The sequence below is a fragment of the Aspergillus alliaceus genome, assembly GCF_009176365.1.
Source record: "Aspergillus alliaceus strain CBS 536.65 unplaced genomic scaffold BDW43scaffold_13, whole genome shotgun sequence".
Lineage (NCBI taxonomy): Eukaryota > Fungi > Ascomycota > Eurotiomycetes > Eurotiales > Aspergillaceae > Aspergillus > Aspergillus alliaceus.
In genome coordinates, this window is record NW_022474696.1 from 99,887 (window position 1) to 119,207 (window position 19,321).

The 19,321-nt window shown below is 47.2% G+C and overlaps 7 protein-coding genes and 1 non-coding gene across 8 annotated transcripts; 3 read left to right on the forward strand and 5 right to left on the reverse strand.

Annotated features, from left to right (window-relative positions):
* Positions 1 to 129: 129 nt before the first annotated feature.
* Positions 130 to 5,402, reverse strand: BDW43DRAFT_299062 (tubulin folding cofactor D C terminal-domain-containing protein; the record flags this gene model as incomplete). The annotated part of the gene is made up of 9 exons (XM_032044664.1): positions 130 to 524; positions 640 to 958; positions 1,526 to 1,642; positions 1,698 to 1,863; positions 1,914 to 2,258; positions 2,307 to 2,589; positions 2,635 to 4,549; positions 4,586 to 5,143; positions 5,229 to 5,402. The coding sequence occupies 9 exons, from the start codon at positions 5,400 to 5,402 to the stop codon at positions 130 to 132; spliced, it is 4,272 nt and encodes a 1,423-aa protein (XP_031901920.1).
* Positions 1,262 to 1,332, forward strand: BDW43DRAFT_t83. The gene has a single exon. It is a non-coding gene; the product is annotated as a tRNA-Gly (tRNA).
* Positions 5,403 to 5,882: 480 nt separating the features above from the next.
* BDW43DRAFT_309465 (uncharacterized protein) lies at positions 5,883 to 7,490 on the reverse strand (the record flags this gene model as incomplete). The annotated part of the gene is made up of 2 exons (XM_032046708.1): positions 5,883 to 6,508; positions 6,584 to 7,490. The coding sequence occupies 2 exons, from the start codon at positions 7,488 to 7,490 to the stop codon at positions 5,883 to 5,885; spliced, it is 1,533 nt and encodes a 510-aa protein (XP_031901921.1).
* Positions 7,491 to 8,378: 888 nt separating this feature from the next.
* On the reverse strand, positions 8,379 to 12,812 carry pkcA (protein kinase c). The gene is made up of 7 exons (XM_032041373.1): positions 11,933 to 12,812; positions 11,587 to 11,853; positions 10,950 to 11,528; positions 10,495 to 10,890; positions 10,011 to 10,430; positions 9,378 to 9,930; positions 8,379 to 9,318 (listed from the first exon to the last, which is right to left on the reverse strand). The coding sequence occupies exons 1-7, from the start codon at positions 12,333 to 12,335 to the stop codon at positions 9,093 to 9,095; spliced, it is 2,844 nt and encodes a 947-aa protein (XP_031901922.1). The 5' UTR covers positions 12,336 to 12,812; the 3' UTR covers positions 8,379 to 9,092.
* A 1,411-nt stretch (positions 12,813 to 14,223) lies between these two features.
* On the reverse strand, positions 14,224 to 14,992 carry BDW43DRAFT_299064 (putative MFS efflux transporter; the record flags this gene model as incomplete). The annotated part of the gene is made up of 4 exons (XM_032044665.1): positions 14,224 to 14,376; positions 14,411 to 14,536; positions 14,574 to 14,744; positions 14,780 to 14,992. The coding sequence occupies 4 exons, from the start codon at positions 14,990 to 14,992 to the stop codon at positions 14,224 to 14,226; spliced, it is 663 nt and encodes a 220-aa protein (XP_031901923.1).
* A 930-nt stretch (positions 14,993 to 15,922) lies between these two features.
* Positions 15,923 to 16,387, forward strand: BDW43DRAFT_38789 (uncharacterized protein). Its single transcript, XM_032049992.1, has one exon. The coding sequence runs from the start codon at positions 16,071 to 16,073 to the stop codon at positions 16,308 to 16,310; it is 240 nt and encodes a 79-aa protein (XP_031901924.1). The 5' UTR covers positions 15,923 to 16,070; the 3' UTR covers positions 16,311 to 16,387.
* Positions 16,388 to 17,114: 727 nt separating this feature from the next.
* BDW43DRAFT_38791 (putative eukaryotic translation initiation factor eIF1a-like protein) lies at positions 17,115 to 17,929 on the forward strand. The gene is made up of 2 exons (XM_032049993.1): positions 17,115 to 17,549; positions 17,615 to 17,929. The coding sequence occupies exons 1-2, from the start codon at positions 17,239 to 17,241 to the stop codon at positions 17,718 to 17,720; spliced, it is 417 nt and encodes a 138-aa protein (XP_031901925.1). The 5' UTR covers positions 17,115 to 17,238; the 3' UTR covers positions 17,721 to 17,929.
* Positions 17,115 to 19,231, reverse strand: alg3 (dolichyl-P-Man:Man(5)GlcNAc(2)-PP-dolichol alpha-1,3-mannosyltransferase). Its single transcript, XM_032041374.1, has 4 exons — positions 19,081 to 19,231; positions 18,483 to 19,006; positions 17,616 to 18,428; positions 17,115 to 17,550 (listed from the first exon to the last, which is right to left on the reverse strand). Exons 1-3 carry the CDS (start codon positions 19,202 to 19,204, stop codon positions 17,844 to 17,846), a joined length of 1,233 nt encoding a protein of 410 aa, XP_031901926.1. The 5' UTR covers positions 19,205 to 19,231; the 3' UTR covers positions 17,115 to 17,550; positions 17,616 to 17,843.
* Between the last annotated feature and the right edge of the window lie 90 nt (positions 19,232 to 19,321).

Sequence of the window (19,321 nt, forward strand, 5' to 3'; positions counted from 1 at the left end):
GTCCCCATCGCAGGAAAATTCAAGCTCAAGCTCTGCGTCAAATTCCAATCAATATAGTAAAACAGAAAAAAGAGCCCACCCCAACGCCAGAACAAGTTGCTCCAATTCTCAGAAAGATCACAGAGCAGCTCATTGTCTCTGGTACGTAACCCGGATAGGCTTGCCACCGTCTCCCATAGGTATGCCCGAGGTAGCCTCCTTCGCACTGATAGCACCAGACTCGTTCTCGTATTCGACGAACGCAATTCCCTTTCTGCCCGGCACCAATCTGACTTCCTGGAAGCCTTCGAAACGACCGAATACGGCCGTAAGACTTTCCTGGTCCGCCGTGTCGGGGAGGTCCCGCAAGAACAGAATCTTGTTGGGAGGAAGATATTCGTCGGGGATAACCGCTGCAGCGGCACCGCTGGTAGGCTTGAGACCAGCCCCCTTGGCTGTTTTGGCCGGACGCGTGGAGTCGGGGGCGCCGGAGGGACGCTTGAGCTTCTTTTGTGCTTCGAGGGCTTCGTGGGCTTGTTTGCGCTCTTTAAGGGATAATTTAGCACGGATTCAATCAAGTCTCGGGCCAGTCTCATAGAACATCGTAGAACATCGTAGGGAGAAAAAAGAAGAAAGAAAAGAAGAAAAGAACAAACATACCCTTCTCAGCCAACCTCCTTCTCTTATGAACCTCTAGCTCATCTTCACCACCCTCCTTCAAAACAGTCGCATCGCTCCTCGTCTTCGCATAATCCAGTACCATAGGCTTATCAAAGAGTTCGAACCCATTAATCTCCTCAATGGCGTTCGTGGCGGACTCGACACTATCGAAAACGATAAACGCCTGGCCCTTGGCCTTCAGATTGGTCTTGGCGACAATCTCGAGAATGGTGCCATACTCCGAGAAAAGTTCCTCGAGTGCCTCTTTCAGCTGGTCGACTTTGACTCGTTCTTCGAGGTTCCGGACCTGGGTTGGGAGCTGGGGTTAGTGGGCGTTGGGTTGTTATTGGGAGGGGGTGAAGGGGAAACTGTACATAGACTCTGCACCGAGTGGGTTAGTTCTTCCTTCATAGGATGATTTTGGTATTTGAAACTTACGTGGGGTTGGGGGAGATACTAGGCGCGGACATCGACGCCATGTTTGCGACTGATGAGCTCTTGGTTGAGCTGGGGTGTTGCAATTGCAATTGACGGGTTGCGGAACTTTTGAAGATTGGCGTATTTGGCTTAGAGAAACTGAACTGGAATATAAAATTTTAAATATCGCTGTTCCTTCATAAGAGCATCATTGGTCTAGTGGTAGAATTCATCGTTGCCATCGATGAGGCCCGTGTTCGATTCACGGATGATGCATACTTTTTTGTCTAAATCCCCGACGACTTTCACTCATCATTATACCATTATTTTCTTTCTTTTTTATACCTTCGAAAAGAAATACTTTTTGATTTACTTTTGCACAGTTAGATTGTTATATAGTAGTATAGCCCTCATTATTAGTGCCTATATGATCTATCAGGCGACGAGACATTTATTTACATGCTAACACCTTCCTCACATTCTCAACCTGACCCTTCAGTTCCTTGGGCTGTTTCGCCCAATCTTCTGACTTCACCGAGTTCAGTGTTGTCTCCATAAACAAATATTCTGCAACAGCATTCCGAACCTATATTCCGGTCAACGTGATAATTCCTTTTGAAAGGAAATCAAATCAGACGTACCCTTGGGAAAGGATGCAGAAGCATTGTAGTCATTTTCTTCAACACTTCTGCTCGTAACGACTCTAGCCGTGACAATGGTGCATACACTTTGATTGCGGCTTCCAGTCTGGCTATGTTGGAAGATTTGAAATGCGCCTTTTGAACGAGGACAAACAATTTCCTGTAGCTACAAGCTGTCAGTGGCTGTCTCAATTCAACGGGATTGTACGAACTAACCTTGGCTCCGAAGATGAGGGTATAGGACTAATATAACCGTCTAATAAGAAGGCTAAAACATCCAGCATTGGGATAGCATAGCGATCTTCTTGCAAGTTATCGCTCAGTACAACCATGAGGTCTTTAATAATGGAGGTCACTATATTTTGCCGCTGCCCAACCTCATACTTATTGATACTCTGCACCAGAGCCGAACGGGTCGAGCGAACGAGACCCTCAGCTCCAGTCACTGCAGAGGTTGCCAAACCCTGGAATAATGGCAGCCGCAGCCAGTTAATAGCTTGCAGGTCAAGTAGCTGAAGGAAATAGTCAGGCAAGGATACGTGGCTGAAATGCTCATATTGCCTGCTATAGTCAGTAAGGACCCTAGTACATGCGCATACAATCACCTACCTCTGTAACGGTGGAAAACCTTCGGCTGACTCCCAGAAGCTTTGCAAGCCAAGCCAAGCTTGAAGGCGGACTTTGTCTAACTTCTCTGCTGCAAGTCGACATAAGCAGCCGATGATGTCCTGGACTCGGGATGTGCGAGTTGCAAGGTTAGATTCTTTCTGAAGAACTATCCTGGCAGCCTGAATTGCCTCCAGTCTTATCAATGACCCGATATCACCACGTCTATCTGTCGTATAATCATTCAAAAACTCGACGAGATGGTCTAGGATAACATCCGTTACATCTGCAGCATAGTCAGCATCGTTTCTGTGCGCTGGGATTGACGCACCTATATGCGGTAGGACACCAGTAGCTAGGCTTTTGACAGCTACCACTCGTTTCTCTATCAATTCTTCTCTTCCTGCACATTGGAGCAATTCTTTTATAATTGACTGCCTAATGTCATCTTCAGGTCCAATTTGCTTGAATATAGCACCAAGAACTGAGATCTGACCGCGACCAGTTGGTAACTTCCAAGTAGAGTGGATGTAGGAAAACCAGCCATTAATCGTTTCTTCTTGTTTCGGCGGCGGTAGAAGGGGAAACAACTCTGATATGGCCCTCGAGGAAGCTTCTATAACTGTGTCTTCGCTTCGAGAAATGCATAGGAGTAGGGTTTCGCAAGCTTTATCAAAGAAAGAATCCGATGGCTGGAAACCTTGAGAGCTTTTTATCAGAGAAGTCGATCGAGAGAGTGAATATATAAGACATGATGACGCTTCAGCAGTCAATTCCGGGCGTCGAACTTGGAGAGTTAAGTCCTCTTTTGCGGGACCAAGCGGGGAATTGAAGATATCCCAGAGTTGTTGTATCTGCGTAGTAACCTCCAATGCTTCAGAGGGGTCACTGTTATCAGCTGGTGTATCATGGTAGGAATTGAACGCATCAATTGTGGCTGAGAGAGCCAAGAAACACCCATGTCTCGTCTCGACGTCACCGTGAGGGAGACTGGAGAGTTTTTTAAGCAACCGCCGAAGCACAATCTTCATACTCTTGTAGGAGCCCTGTGTGCTCAAGACCCCTATCGCCTTTGCTGCCTCTCTTCTCGACTCAGCGTCTGGCGAGCCGATCCCTCTCCAGTGCATTAACGATTCCAAAAGCGGTCTCCAGTACTGGTGACTTAATGTCGCAATAGCCTTTGTAACATCGATCATCGCTCTTGAACGGCGTGCCACGGCGTGATAGTCCACAACTTGTACCAACGGTATACCTTCGGCAATTGTGTTAGGATGACGACCGATTAACTCCTGCAAAGCAGCAGAAGCACCCCTCCGAATATTTCCAGAAGGATCTACACAAGCGGCACATATCAACTCGGTAGCCAGCATCTGCAATATGCTTGATTCTTTTTGACCGGTAGATGTGCTGATTGCATGTGCATCCAATGCTAGCAGTTCCTGAGTTGTGTACTTCCGGGATAGAGCCCATATGCCAAAACAGGAAGCATCACGTACTCCCGTACCTACAGAGCTTCCAGTCGAGGACCTTTGCTCAAAATCTAGCCCGGAAACGAGTGGTTGGAGTACATTGAGTAGTTGATTAGTCGGTGGAGCACGACGAAATAGCAGATGACCTAATGTTAGTATGAGACCTTGCCACTTCGGAGCATCAACCGCGCTCAGATTACGTTTCGTATTGCTCAGCCCAATCCCGCGTGCCTCAAGCGGTGTCACAATGGTACCCTCACTGTTTTCATAAAGGATATTCTCCTCCAATGAGCCGGTAACAGCCTCGATAACCTCGGTACCCATATCTGGGTTGAGCTTCAGAGTGATAATACTAAGTGCTTTGCTCGCGGCAAAACGTACGGGCGTATCCTTGTCAGCAAGTGCCACCAGAAAGTGGTCAATCGCATCTTCCAAAATGGAAGATACCTTATCATCTGAGAGCGGATTATCCGCTCTTTCGCTGAGCAACAAAGCCATGATTGCCATGGTACGGATGATTTTTATGCTCGTTTTACGTGCCAGAGCTGAAGATTGAATGATATGGAAGATTTCAGAGTCCCCTTGAGCAGTCCGTAGTATCTTCTCGAACACAGGCACGATCAAAGGAGCAAAGTCCTCAACCTGACCTGAAGCGCCCATTCGTGCAAGGAAAGAAAGGACACCGATGCAAGTGTAGACAGACGGTGATCCATGATCTCCTGTGGGTTGTACAATAGAGAAAGCCCAGTCTGTTATATTGGCAAGCAGTCCGAGTGCCTGCATATCCCGCCGCAGTACTAGGCGTGCGAGAACCACAGTAGCAGCCTCTCGCTCTTTGCCAGAGGCATTGACATAGTTCAACGATACTGAGAGAAGAGATCTGGCCACGGTCGGTACCTCAGCTGGCAGGGGCGCAATTTGGCCTAAATTTTCATATGGAACGGGGATATCGTCCGATGACATAGATGCTAGGTCGAAAGGGGCGAGTAACAAATGTGAGAGCCAAATCAGCATCACATAGCGTTCTTCCCAAACAACTCGTCGGGGAATGTCCCCTAACGAAACCACTTCGAAATCATTTCGACACACCGTATCCCATTCGATAAATGCGCGAAGTAACGGGTCAAGGTACTTCGGTTCATTGTTTAAAAACCTGCTAATAACCTTGACCCCACGGACCTTGCAAAAAGTGTAGAGTAGCCTACAGATCGCCCTTGGCAAGGGATAAAGTGCCTGCTTCTGCTGCGATTTATCTGTCTTATATTGGTCACGATGCTTGAGCAGATATGCTAGGAAAGCATCAACTAAAGGTGGCAGAAGTGTTTGGAAATGTGGATCCAACAGCTGAGGCCATTCTTGAAAGGGCTCCAGCTGTAGCAAAGATTAGCATTAGTATGGGCAATCCTAACACATTCCCCAATTTCCCCGGCATATTGGAGAGGTGTTGTCAACTTACAAGTCCTACGAGTTTCTCGGTCTTAGCAGCCTGTGTCCATCGTCGTGGGACTCGGGTATTTCCATTCTCCGTTCGTGGCTTCCAGAGTAAAGAAGGAAGTTTCTCTGAAAACTCTTTGACCAAATCGCCGGAAGCACGCTGGAGCTTAACATCCTTGTCTTCTACTGCATCCATGATAGAATTGCGCCTAGGGGTGTTGGATGTGCTTGAGGCAAATGTCAACATTTTGGACCGCGGGGGGATTGGTCAACATTGTATCGGGTCATGTGACCGGCGTGAGGCCACAACCATCGCATTACAAGAAGTTTCGAAGAACGGGTTAGAGATGTAAATCTAAATAGTATAGTTCTATATTGTTAGCTGTGATCTATGCTATGTATGTATAGTTGCTTGTAAAAGGAAATTATGTGAAAGTTATACGTAAAATGTCTTCAGTGTCCATGGCATTTATCTAAAAACGGAATATTAGTTTCATTCAAAGACCGTAAGGCAAAACACATTTCATAAACCCGAAAGAAAGAGAAAGAAAGAAAAAAAGAAATGAACATAATCTATATATACACACAAAAGAAGCATATATGCTGCCTAAACTATGCTAGCCTAGTTGAAGTTACGATGAAGCTGCATAAAGCTACAGTCAGTTGTTTTATATCGTCAGACATCCGCACCCAAGTTGGACTTGGTGCCCCGAAGAAGCCTAACGAAGCCACCTAAGCCTCTGTCTGCGAGATGTAGCATAGATTTGCGGATTTTCATTACTGCAATTGCGATTGCCAGTGAGTTCCAGACGTCGTGGCCTGTGTCCTCTAGGTCAAACTGGGAGATGAATTTGCTGTCGGTGTCATCGGTTGTGCTTGAAGGATCAGTACCGAGGGTTAAGATTGCGAGTATAGGGCCGCATATGATAAATCCAATAAGAAGGGGACAGTTTAGGAGGGGAGCTGAGCAATCATCGTCTTTCCTATTGGGCTGAAGTCTTATCGAACTATGGTCTTCATCCGGGGCTGTTGCACTCAAGGCTTTGCGGTACCGGTTGGCGAGTAACTGTAGGCGCCGGTTTAGCTTTTTCACGGCATCAAGTGTAGTTTCTCCTTTCTTCTGGGCATAAACAGCATATACCGGTATCGTTTTCGAATTCGTATCTAGGCCAACATCACACAAGGCCCAGCGAATATATCGTTTGATGCTAGTTTTAGTTATGACTTCGGGACGCCTCTTTAGAACCCTACAGTCCCTCACGCGGCCCCCGAGAGAAAATAAGTTGGCAAGGGACTTGATTGCTATAAAAGATGTAAGCGATGCGCAACACTTGCTTTTAAAAAAGAGAAATAAATAAAATTGAGCTGTCAACTTACCATGTGTCTTGGAGCTTCTGAATGCTTGTATAAGTGGTTCGGCATCCCCTTCGGTATCAGAAAATAGGGTATCTGGAAGGGTAGGAAAATCGAGTTGCCAATGCTCCGGTATAAGAGGTTCAAATCCACGCATGGCGAGTCGGAAGAAGAGATCCTTTTCTTCCTCGTTATAAAGACCTCCAGGAATATTGATTGCACCTGCCCAGCGTTTGGCCTTTTCCACTGAGAGTTTAAAGACAACAGTCGACTTTTCGACATGTAAAACGCGGAAAGTTGGGTCATCAAATACCTCTTCATCACTTATGCGGCGTGTAAAGGAAAATGTATTGGGAGATTGGCTTCTATTCCGAACCGTCAATTGCTCTACCGATGAAGTGGTCTTTACGCTATGAACTTCTGTGGCGCCGCACGATTCATTTGTCCAAGGTAAAGGTGAAGCCCCAACTGGTATAGAAAAAGACTGTATGTTACCATGAGCGACTGTCATGATCTTGGTTGTTGGAGTTATCAAATCAAGCCCACTTTCTGACAATGCGTCCACATGATGCCATACACCGGCATTGGTAGTGTTACCTTTCGTAGCCTCGACTGAATCACGAATGAGTCCTGGGTGGACCAATGTCATTTTGTCCGATCCCTCTCTAATTTTATTTTTCTTGAAAGGTCGAATGGATGCAAGGTCTTTGGGCCTGGAAGCTTCGTCCTCCATCTTAAGGGCCGGTTTCATCTTCCGTGGTGTTCGTTTTGGCGTACAAAGACCCGTGAAGACATATTCCTCTTCGTCGGTATCATCCTTCGGAGTGTATGGTGGATCCACGGGTTTTCTCTTTTTTGCCTTTGTGTTATTGGAAGCGCGAGATTGGAAGTTAGAATTCGAAGATCGATCGAGCTTATCCGAGTTTACCATCGTATTGTGAGGTCTGAGAACTTGTACTTGCTTTATATATCGATAACGAGGAATCGAATGTTTCTCTGGTGTTCCTTCAATACTTCGCTTGGGGGAATGCTAGGCTCATCTATCTTCATTGAATTAAGAGTCACAAGTGTCCCACGAGAGTAAGTGGTATTGAAAGAAAGCGCAATGAGAGATGCGATGTAATCAACTAACGAGGATCAGAAACTGCGATATGTCACTTGACATAGGAGTGGATGACTGATTCGTCTCAAAAAAACGAGCTTTTGAGTGAGTGTTCAAAGACTCGGAGCCTGCCGTCCCAAGATGGAACCAAAAGCAAGGAATCTATATTTAAGTCTCTTCTGTCCCTTTCAGGTATTTTCTTTGTTGGAACAATAATAAATTATAGTCTGCAAACGCTTCGTAGAAGGAAAAGGGCAAAGCAGTGAAGGGTGTTGTGGGAAACAATGAGACCGAGTGGTCAAGCATAAGTTTATCTGTATTCACTCATAGTCGGCTTCAAGCGTGCCGTAACACAAGTGTAGAAGAAGGGCAAGGCAAAGAGTGAAGATTGGGCTGGAGCGCAATTTTAGACAAGAGGGTTGGGGGTCATGGGACTTTGTGCTGATCAACTACAAGTTTCTGGACAGACAACACACAACAGTACAAAAAAAAATTACTACATTCAAGCATTGACGAGAACGATTGGAGGCGAGAAGAAAAGGAAGAATTACACTGCAAGAATGGGAAATAGCCCCAAGGAAATTAAATAAGCCTTAGAACGCTGGGGAGATATAGGATAAAACAATCTCAGACCAAATTACTCATTCCATTTGCACTCGCAAAAGCCAGAAAGAACAGCGCTTACACCTGCTCTCAAAACTGTCATGGGTATGTTGTAAAACATTTCCAGTGCAAAAAAAGTGCTGAAGGTGGCCGGTAACAATCAAGAAGCCAGAGAAACAAAGAATTCCAAGGTCCGCGTTGAACAAATGAGTAATAGATGTAGTGACTGAGTAGCATTAGGTCACCAAGGGATATAGGCTTTGATCAGGCGAAATCGGCCGTGTAAGAGAAGCCGCGGAATTCTTCCTGCATGGCTTGGGAGAGGACTAGGAAAAGAAAGGCTATCGTTAGTTCTTAGTAGAGAGGTTGCGGGAATTAGTCGCTTACCTGACTGCACAGGCGTCAGAACAGGAGTGACGCTTGTGAACTCCTGGTCAAAGTTGCTCGTATCAGTAGGGCTGGTGATAGTCGGCATAAATGGTGGAGGAACGCGCTTGTGATAAATGTCATCCCAGTTGATGTTCCTGAAGAAGGCATGAGACATGACCTCTTGGGCATCAGTCGGTCCGGAGCCAAGTCTTAGCTCTGGCTCGCGGGTGAGCAGCTTCTGTAGGATTGAGACCGAATCTCTGGGCATGTGGATTGGATACAAAGGTTCATCGGCGAGAATAGCGTCGTAAATTTCATCTTCATCCTCACCACGGAAGGGTGATTGTTGCAGAAGCATCTGGTAGATAAGAACACCAAACGCCCACCAATCAACTGCTCGGCCGTATTTCTTGTCCAAGATAATCTTTTTTGCAAAAGGTTAGTCAACTATGACAGGATTCAAAGAGAATACTTGAACTTTACCTCAGGTGCCATGAATTCGGGAGTTCCACAGAATGTGCTCGTGGTGGCGCCATACCACATATTCTCCTTGCAAAGACCGTAATCTGCAATCTTGATGTGACCGTCCAGGGTCAGTAGAATGTTGTCAAGCTTCAGATCACGGTAGATAACGCCATTTTCATGGAAGTATTTGAGCGCCAACAAAACTTCGGAAGCATAGAACCTGCATGTCGTCAGTATTTTAGATATAAGGAGGTTGGGGAAAGTAGCGACAAAACGTACTGTGCTCGTTTCAGACCAAATTGGCCTCGTTGGATGTGTAACATCAGATCACCACCACTGATATATTCCATGACGAAGTACACGCGAGTCTCAGTCTGGAAACAGGCATGAAGATTGAGCAGGAATGGATGACGTTCTTTGTTAGCAACCAAGAAGACACGCTTCTCAGATTTGGTGCTCTCTACTTCATCGTTTTCGATGATGAACTCCTTCTTCAAAACCTTGATAGCATAAAGCTTCTTGGTACTCTTGGTTTCTGCCAGCATAACCTTTCCGAAATTACCCTTACCAAGGACAGCCAAGAAGTTGAAGTGATCCAAGCCAATCCTGACCTTTGGTTGTTGGGGCGGAGCGTCCTCTTTCACAGCAACCTGCTGCGACATTACTGGCACAGGCTGCTGCTGTGGTGGAATGCTGTAAGGGGACGTAACCTGCTGCTGCTGCATCGGTGGTTGAGGCGGTGGTGCCATGCTCTGTTGGTAGGATACGTACGCAGCAGGGTCATAGTGCGCATGTGAAGGCGGCTGGGTTTGCACCGGACGACTTGTATCCACTGCTTCCCCATTGTCAGTTTGACTCTTTCTACCACATGATTTGGGGACGAGAAAGAGTGAGGCGTAAAGAAAAACATACCAGGCATCTGCTGTGGCTGTGGTGTGCGCAAACCTGTGGCCACAGCGGCAGCGGCAGCAGCAGGACCTGCTGATGACGTTCTTGGTGGCATTTGCTGTCGCTGTGCGGCCGTTGGGGACTGTGGGGGCATATACGAGTTAGTCGCAGCGCTCACGGCTTCGGCGGAAGGTTCTCTTTGAGGTAGCCCATATGGGCTCTCAACAGGTTTTTGCGGATATGCAAGAGCAGGGTCCTGAGGGGGTTGAGGCGGGCCACCTGGCCGCAGGGTGCGGCCACTGAGACCAGAACTAACAGAGGCGGATTTGTTGTGATTCTTAGCACGAATCAAAGTTTCCAAGATCTGGTTCGCGGCTTCCATGGACATGCCGCAGAAGTCAGGTACAAGATGAGTACAATGCGCATGACAAGTAAGGCCACATTCTAAACAAACGTAAAGATCAGTATATGATATATACCCGCTTGGGAGTCCGACAGGGAGTTATACCTGAGCATCGCTTGGCATTTTTACGTCCAAATGGAAGCAGGTACCCGCAGTGACAACACCAGTTGGCAGAAAGGTTGGAGAAGCCCTCGAAACGATGTGGAATACGGTGATTGATCTTCTCCTCGTCTGGATCCGTCTCATAGTTCGCCTTGCTGATACACTTGGTGACAACCTTCGGATAACACTTGCGGTGACAGGTATACTTGCAGTCGGCACATTGCATACCGGCAGCATATTTCAGAAAATCGCCACAGAGAGCACAACGCATGATATTGTAGAATTGCTGAGTGATGAACTTGTGTCCCTGCTTCTCGTGGACCTCTTCCTTCTTTTGTCGAACGGCACCCTGTCGGTTAAGACCAATATCGAAGGGTCGGCGATCCTTCAATTGTTTGGCTGTAGAACAGGTTAGTATATCCATATTGAGAGTGATAAAACTAGGGCTCGTAGCATACCAAAGCTCATCGACAAATAGATTCGACCCACAGGTTCCAATGCGAACCAGGACTCAATCATGACCGAGTTTGAAGAAGGCGCGCCGGGTGGAGCAACCCCATAACCCTGCGCAGGAGGGCCAGAATGCCCCGCGGAGCCCGGGGTATGTGGAGATCCCAGCTGTCCAGCGGTATCAGGACGAGACGAACCGCCATGGTCCATCTTGTCTGCAGAAACCCAACCTGATGCGTTGAGCTCACTTTCAAGCTTCTTACGGCGCATCTCCTCGGCGATATCAGAAATGCGCACCCAAAGCATGCCAATCGGAGTAGGCCTGTCACCGGCCTTGTCATATACAGTAAGTTCAATCTCATTTGCTTTGTCGATATCGATGGTAAATGTTTCATCTTGCCATCTATCGGTCCGGGTCGCTTTTGTTCGAGCTTTGATGGTGTCTTCAACTTTGATAATGACGAAAGTCTCGGGGCCCCGAGAGAATCTCGAGCTGGTGGCATGGTCTACGTCACTGACCGCCTGAATACGCAATGTCAATAGACCGGTTAGGGGCTTGCGCATGTTAGGCGTGTTCAAACTTTCATCTGAAAAACATGACTGTTAGCTACTAGGCAGCGTTCACCGATGTGGAAGAAGGAGTACCATCTGGGGTGTCTGCCGATTCAATATCCACGTGAAGATCCTCGTATCGCTTCAGGGCTTGCTTTAGCAGTTGAATCTTCTGATTACTCTCAATTCGTCGACCCTCGGCATCCGCGCGACTCTTCCTATCACCCTCATCTTGATACAGGCGAACCATTTTCTCAATACCCGCTTTGTATTGCTTTTCAACGCTCAGCTTGAACTCGAGTTGGGACAGCATGAGCTGAATCTTAGGTCCGAGATACGCTGTATCGTATTTGATCAAGTCTGTACACGCCATAGCGTCAGTGAGTCATCTGGAAGCTTGCAGAGCCTTTGCCGGTGCTGAACAACAGATGAAGCATACCAAGTTTAGTGAAGTTCGGCCGGGCCTTGGGTACTGGAGCAAAAGGTCGGGGATCTCTGAAGGGGGCGCCTGTCGGCATGGAGCCGGCTCCTCCTTGGGGGTAAGCTCCCGAGGCATCATACTCATCATCGCCATAGTCTTTCGGAGGAGGGGCGGGTCCTGCGCCAGGGTCGGGCGGGAGACGCTTATCCGTGGGGGAACCACCTTCTCGACGTAACTGCAGCTCCCTCATCTTCTCCTCCAGATATGCAATGTTCTTCCGCCCATCGCGGATATTCGCATCTACTCTCTGCTGTACCAGAGGGTTATCAGTTGACTGTCGCATATTAGACGCGGCGGTGATCAGGGCCTTTTCCCGCTCGATCTTGCGGTAGACCGAGGCGATGAGGTCGTCCCCGTCCATAGTGAGAGGGGTGGTGGGACGACGACCGACGTTCCGAATTATTCCAGCTGGGAGAGTGACAATGCGATCTTAATAAGAAGGGATTAGAGGATGGGGTGAAGCCAGCAGACAAAGCGTACTAGAAGGGAAGAAAGTGCTCGCCGCGGGGTACTTTGTTGACAGGGTTAACTCCACGGAGAGGGGATGGGTGATTCGATGAATCGCAACGGGATTGACAGTCAACGTTCCCGTTCAGTTAATGCCACTCGGGAAAAGGTGAGACAGGTTCCCCCGTTTCGATGACGAGTCGTGCCAGTCCACTGAGTGCTCTCGCTCAATTCTAGAGAGAGAGAGAGAGAAAGATACAAGAAGAGAAGTAATTCTAGAAATGAATTTCTGGCCACCACACAAAGCACAGAAAAAGGAACAATTGTGTTTTAAGATCCTTTTATTTATTTTTTTTGTGAGGGTCAGTCAGTCAGGCTTTACTTCTTTACCGCCCACAAACAAATACATGACTTACTCCTCAGGCAGTCGCGGGACGGAGGGGCAACTCTTTTTTTTAACATAAAAAATACTGGGTAATTTCATCCGGTTCTCCCCCTTCACGTGTAGGGGAGAAATTATGTAAAATACCTCTTCTTGTTTTATTAACTTAAACCCAGGTAACCTCTTCCGCTAGTGATAGACCGAGAAAGAGAGTACTGATATGTGTTTTCAATTGATCATCAAATGTATCGGAAAGTCAAATTTATACGAACGAAAACAAACGATCAACAAGATAAATCAAAATTCCCCGAGCCAAGAGTTCAATGGTATCACTTTTGTTGATCCGAATTGACTTGACAGCTGGTGGCGAACCACGGACTCTCAGTGAGTACTAAACGATGTTTGAAGAAATACTTGGACCTTGCCTTTTTGTCCCTTTATTATTATCGATATGGTTTGTATTATGTACCTCCTTAAATGATTCTTCCTGAAGAAAAATTGGTGTCCGAAAAGTGTCTTTGTCATCTGGTATGCTGTACATATTAGTACACTGCATACGTACATGTGTGCATCTCCAAGACAGTCATAGGGTCTACCTCCACCTGGCAATACTACTAGTACTCCCTCTTCGGGAACTACCTGACAACAACAACCTTATACTCCTAGGTACTGTACTAACTAGTAGCAGTACCACCCATAAATGCGTGGTACAATGGTTCCTCTACTTGGTCTTCCCATAGCTCTGAGACTACAACAACCTCACATATCCGCGGCATCACAAACTACTTACACTGTCCTGTCTCACTTATCAATCCACAGGGGCGCTTCCAGATGCATGATTCAAGCAACAATAAGTAGAACATGCACGTTCTTCGTACTACGACTGTATCACTATCGGGTTCGTGCAATGGATGACAACAGATATGATTGTGTGCCCCTTGCAGTTCATTGATGCATCCAAGGGTCATGTGGCGCACCAAGCAAGCATATCAATTGGTACCCCGCCCAGAAGGGATGTTGACTATCACTGAACATGACTCGCCTCGGTGTGATGAATCTGGTGGTGAGACATTGACATTGCTTTCGTGACTAATAAATCACACTATAATACTCGAAACGCGCAAAAGCAAAAAGAGGAGGGAAATGACGTTCTAAACCAAGAAAGGTAGCAAGGGAGGAAAGAGAAGCAACTAAAGGCTAAAAGCTCCCGGAGCAAGAAATATATCCTACTGGTCAGCATCATGCAGCGAATGCCACATTAACCTTTTATTCAGATCTCTCTTCGAGATCCGAGGGAGGTAGGTCCAACCCGCCAGCATCTCTCCGTACAATCCAACACAGATCGGGTGCAAGACGAACGACCCCACTTTTTGAGTAAGTAGACCGGTGAAGAAAGGCGATACTGCGCCACCACTACTGCCTAATGCACGATGAAATTCAGACTCGATACCTGTATCGATCGGGGAAGCAGCTTGCTGAACACGGTGGTAGCGCAAGGGTACACAGGTCCTAGCAGTAAACCCACGAGAGCTACTGCAACGACGTCTCCGATTACATTGGGAATGAGCCTCGTCTCGCGGAAGAGCGGCTGATCCTATCACGAGCACGACGATGGACAGCTTCTCCTCGATCATATGGGCGAGACGTGAGAGGACGAAACGCCCAAGAGTGATCCCAGCCCATAATCCTGCACTCATGTACCCGACCCGCGAGGGGTCTCCACCACGATAAAACTGATCAAAATCGTACCACCCAGCCCGAGATAGAGACCTCCGCACCCTGATAAGCGAAGATGAAGAGTGCACCGAGAAGAGTAGTTCTTGTCTTGACCGCTTGCTTCAACGAGTGTTTCTGATTTGAAACGCCACGTTCATGTTCTTGATGGGAAGCATTCTGCTGGAGTGCAGTAAGCAGTTGCACAGGCAGCTCCTTTTCATAACCCTGGAATGCCCAAGCCCCAAATGCTATGTTAATACTGCTAGGGCCATAGTGAGAGCGTAATAGAAGGACCATCGGTCCCCATGAAACGCCAAAGCTGGCGCGATAAGCGGTCCCATGATCCCGCTAATTTCATAGCTACCGTGAAGAAAACCTAACGCTGTCGTAGCATTCGCGAGATTGGCGCAAAAGACATTGTTGAGAGCCAGTTGCAATTCAAGCCCAAATCCAAGAAGAAAGAAGCTCGCCATGCCCGAGTCTCATCTCCAATGCATGAGTGAAGCGTGCAGCAAGGATGAATCCAAGAGCATTGATTACGAAAATGAGAGAGGGACGACGGCGTAGCCGGTACTATAATTCTCCTCGATGTAAGGGATTTAGGCTCCTGGAGCACTGTCGTTCATTCCACCGCCCAATCTCGTCCGACAAGCGCTGAGCAAGCGCCATTTAGTTTTTGATGGGCTGGCCTGGTTTCTGCTGGGATATGCAGATTCTTACACTTCTGGTTCCACTCCTATAGATGTAAGTGGTGTGTTGATGCCTGTAATCGACTTCGAGGGTTGGAATTGGGCCGCGCTGAAACTCATCTAACCCACCTTTTGAGGTAAAATTTCCCGCTCTCACCTGATACCTTCCTTTCTTTCTTGTTTGTTTTTCACTGAAAGCTGATACAGGTACTATAATGTTTTATAAAATTTTGCGCCCTCGTACTACAGGCGCTATACCTTACATACAGGGAACTAGATTACCAATCGCCAGTGCGCTTGATGCCCACATCGTAAGATGCATGGGCAAAGCCTTGCTTTCTCGATGTATCGCAGCTGCAGGATTACCGATTGGTGGCAAGCACTCTACTTGCGGCAGAGCACCAAACGCCGATGTCGATATCTTGAGGGCACTCAACACTCAACCTTAGGATATAAGTAGAAGTGAAGGAAAGAAAGAACGAGGAACAAAGGAGGGGGGTGAATTCACTTACAAAAGAGCGGTAAAATAATATAGGAAAATGGAATCCGGCCGCCATTATTATGAAAGCAATCGGAATTCTAGGAGGCCCAGTCATTGGCGAATAACGATGGTTTATCTCTGATCGACTAGTCTCGAACCGCGCATTATCTCGTATCCACTTAAAATCCGGTTGTGCTGGCATTTCTATTCATCGATTGTGTTTTCTACGTTTTATATTCTGCAAAATCCATTCAACCTTAGCTTATAGAGGCCACGAGCGATTTACCTACCACTCACAAGAACAGCCATAAACTCCATCGGACACCACAGTGTCTGCCCCATGTTCTCTAAGATTTAATCACCGGAATTCTCAACAGTGACATGTCCCACAGCATCCTGTTTCGTAAGAGCCTTTGCTATGTTCCTCTAACACGTGGGAGTTCAGCCCTAATGAGCTCGGGCAGTACCAAGCATGATTTAAGCAACGGGAAAGAAACGCCACGGCATCCACTACGAAATTCTTCTAGACAAACTCACAATCAGGAGCAAGCATTCAACATGCCTGAGTCTGGGCATTTCCAGCAGTATCGGTACCAGGTTCATTGCAATGGGGGCGCTTAACCTCCGTTGGATGGGTTCGACGGAGTGAACTAAATCTCACCCAGTACGACAAAGACCAAAAGCTTGCATTTTAGAAGGGAATCATCTAATCTGGACTGGGTATAGATAGATACTGATCTAGACGTATGCGATCGCCTTCTTGGGAGGTACTAATGTCTCCAGGGATGCCGGTGGCGTATGACAAGAGCCAGAGTATGAAACATAAAGACATGAAGGCTGGATGAAGGCTGGACTTGTCGAGGGTTTCTGCTCTGATTGTCTGTCACGTATGAAAAAAGATCCTCACTTTAATCACTATAACTGACGTAGGTCGGGGATATTCGATGATAATCAACTATGCCTGTATCGGCAAGTGTTCATGGTGCTGAACGGCTTGTTTCCATTGCTCGTTTGATACCTTCCCCAACGTCTAGAGCATATATTGTGTATTCAGCTTTTGAACATCAAAAAGAAGCCAAAACGCACTGAAGCCTAGACCTATAATAATAAAATTAGTCCTCCAGTGAGATAGCTGTAGGCTGATACTAGATAGTTCTTAATCTTAGCTAGGTCTCGTAATCTTAACCCTACAGCATCTAGTCCTTATGTATTAGGAACATACATTACTCTCACTTACATGGCACTTCCTACCTTTATGAACTAAGAACATATTCAAATAACTAATAGGATGGAAAATGATTATTAATTATGTGGTGAATCGCATAGAAAAACATGCCAAGAATTAAAGATAAGAGTTAATCAATACACACTAAATTATCCCCACACCGGGGATAATTTTTTTTATTTAACCCCTCTAAATATTTACCCCTCGTCACACCTTATCGGATCAACGGTTGTATCACACACAGACAAGCCACCGTCTAAGAGACCGCAACAACATCAATTCCAAGAAACTTGAAGAAAAAAGACCAATTCCAATTCTATCACAATGGCACCCCCACGACGCAAGGTCCTCGCAACCGCGGAAGAAACCTTGACCCCTCCAGACGAGCTCCAACAAGGTCAGCAAATCGCACGAGTTATCAAGGCAACCGGAAACAACATCTACGCCGTCGAACTATCATCCAAAGACTCGATATTGGTAGAACTGCCGTCCCGATTCCGCTCCAGGATCTGGATGAAACGGAATTCCTACGTTGTGGTCGATACCAATGCGCTCGACGACCGGGACAACAAGCTTGCCGGGGAGATCGTTAATATTGTTCGGGATGAGAAGGCCTGGCGTAAGGCTCCATTCTGGTAAGCAAGACGGCTGGAGCTGTCCCCCCCTCTCTTTGCTCCTGTTGCTGATTATATGTTCGTAGGCCGAAGGAATTTGTGAAGCCGGTTACTGCTGTTGCGTCAGATTCAGAAGACGAAGAAGAATCCAATATGGGCAAGATGCCTCCATCGGACGATTCCGATGCATGACGTAGCCCTCGACTCATAGTAATCGTCGCACCTCGTGCATGTGTTATCTTGTGTGCCTCTCGAATGGTTTAAATGATGAAACAATGAAGTCAACAATATATTTGCAGTCGGGCGGACGCTTTATCACTGAGCGTGTTCCTTCGCACGCGTGTCGCCAAGTGCCTTTCTGTTATTCAAAAGGACACCGAAAACCTGAACGGCAAGCGAACCGACAACGACCGCGGAACTCAAATTGGTGCTTAGGTAGACATTCCAAGCCCACTCCTGCAACGCCCAGATCGCATATATGATGATCGGATGGAACCCAGCCTGCCAGAGAAGGAAAGGCGTAGCCCAGGAGAGATAGGCGAAGAATTGATAATGAAGAGACCTTGCGCATAACAATCCGATCGCGAGGGATGTTAACATCACGGTCATTATGAAGGGCTTGGAAAGCACGGCGGTGCGTTGGCGTCCTTGGAGCAAGTTCCGCAGGAAGGCAGGAAGGTTCGATCCCGATGGCCGTAACCAGCCTGTGGCAACAAATACCCCCAGAAGACAAATATGCAAAGCTAGCAGGACTACAGAGAATTGTTTAGATAGAAACAACTCTTCCCCCACAAATCTCCAATTGACGGTCCACTTGAACAAAAACTGCCTAGTCAGCTCAAAGGCTCGCGCGACGTATCCTGTAGGGTTGCTCTGTAGAAAGGGAGTCGCTAATAATACCTAGTAATTTGTAAGTCGGCCATGGCTTAATTTTCATGATTGGCTGAGACGTACCTGGATAAGCACCGCTAGAGCTCCCAGTCGAATACTTGGCATGAGGGAAAGGCTGAGCACAGTTACCACCGCAATTGCCGGCGCAAGAAGCAGTAGCGTCATCTTAATGCCAACCCCAAGAGACCAGACAGTAACTCCGTCCGTCCATTTCTTGTTCTGGAAGAGCAGAATCGCTGTCCACATGGCAAAGGCCGCAAGCCCGTCATTGAAAAGGCGTAACATAAAGATACTGTGGAGCCGTTTGGAGAGGACAAGAAGAGGTAGCAGATATGGAGGAGCACCTGATTGCCTGTAGCAAGCCAACACGACTGCTAGTGTAGCAAGGTAGAGGACAGCAAACAATATTTGTCCGAAAAGAATATCTCGGCCTTCATCGGTCAGATGATAGAGTGCAGTATAGCTATATACGTGGCCGGCGGGGTATACGAGGGGCCCAGTGGAGCCTTTGATCAAGGTATAGTCACGTTCACCAGAGATATATAGCGCTATTTGCTGCATGTATGTCGTCCAGTCGATCTCAGTATCTATATGCAGTCGCAATGATTAGTTTCGTCTGGAGGCGCGAGGAAACCACGCGATAGTGATAATACAGACTTACATGGAATCTTCCATATAATAAGAGTACAAAGAAAGGCATCGCCTAATACGAGAAGCGGCGCAATCCATTCTGTATGTCTTGGGTTTAGACACAGTTCACTGATTAAGTGCTTCAGATCCATCATTGATGTTGTGCTGGACTTGCATGTGGCCTCAGGCGGGAGAGCCAATGATATTCGTCTATTTACGGCTTAGCGTTCCGTGCGCGTAAGTTAGGGAATTCCAGACACCACAAAGAACAG

What these genes read in the sequence shown, in the direction of transcription:
- pkcA (XM_032041373.1), bottom strand. Translation starts at nt 12,335, where the DNA reads ATGGACGGGGACGACCTCATCGCCTCGGTCTACCGCAAGATCGAGCGG. An exon ending in CTATTTGTCGATGAGCTTTG is followed by an intron (nt 10,891 to 10,949) that starts GTATGCTACGAG and finishes CCTGTTCTACAG; the next exon opens with CCAAACAATTGAAGGATCGC. An exon ending in ACAGCCACAGCAGATGCCTG is followed by an intron (nt 9,931 to 10,010) that starts GTATGTTTTTCT and finishes ATGGGGAAGCAG; the next exon opens with TGGATACAAGTCGTCCGGTG.
- BDW43DRAFT_38789 (XM_032049992.1), top strand. Translation starts at nt 16,071, where the DNA reads ATGTCCCACAGCATCCTGTTTCGTAAGAGCCTTTGCTATGTTCCTCTA.
- BDW43DRAFT_38791 (XM_032049993.1), top strand. Translation starts at nt 17,239, where the DNA reads ATGGCACCCCCACGACGCAAGGTCCTCGCAACCGCGGAAGAAACCTTG. An exon ending in TGGCGTAAGGCTCCATTCTG is followed by an intron (nt 17,550 to 17,614) that starts GTAAGCAAGACG and finishes ATATGTTCGTAG; the next exon opens with GCCGAAGGAATTTGTGAAGC.
- alg3 (XM_032041374.1), bottom strand. Translation starts at nt 19,204, where the DNA reads ATGATGGATCTGAAGCACTTAATCAGTGAACTGTGTCTAAACCCAAGA. An exon ending in TATTATATGGAAGATTCCAT is followed by an intron (nt 19,007 to 19,080) that starts GTAAGTCTGTAT and finishes GACTGCATATAG; the next exon opens with ATACTGAGATCGACTGGACG. An exon ending in CTCTAGCGGTGCTTATCCAG is followed by an intron (nt 18,429 to 18,482) that starts GTACGTCTCAGC and finishes ACAAATTACTAG; the next exon opens with GTATTATTAGCGACTCCCTT.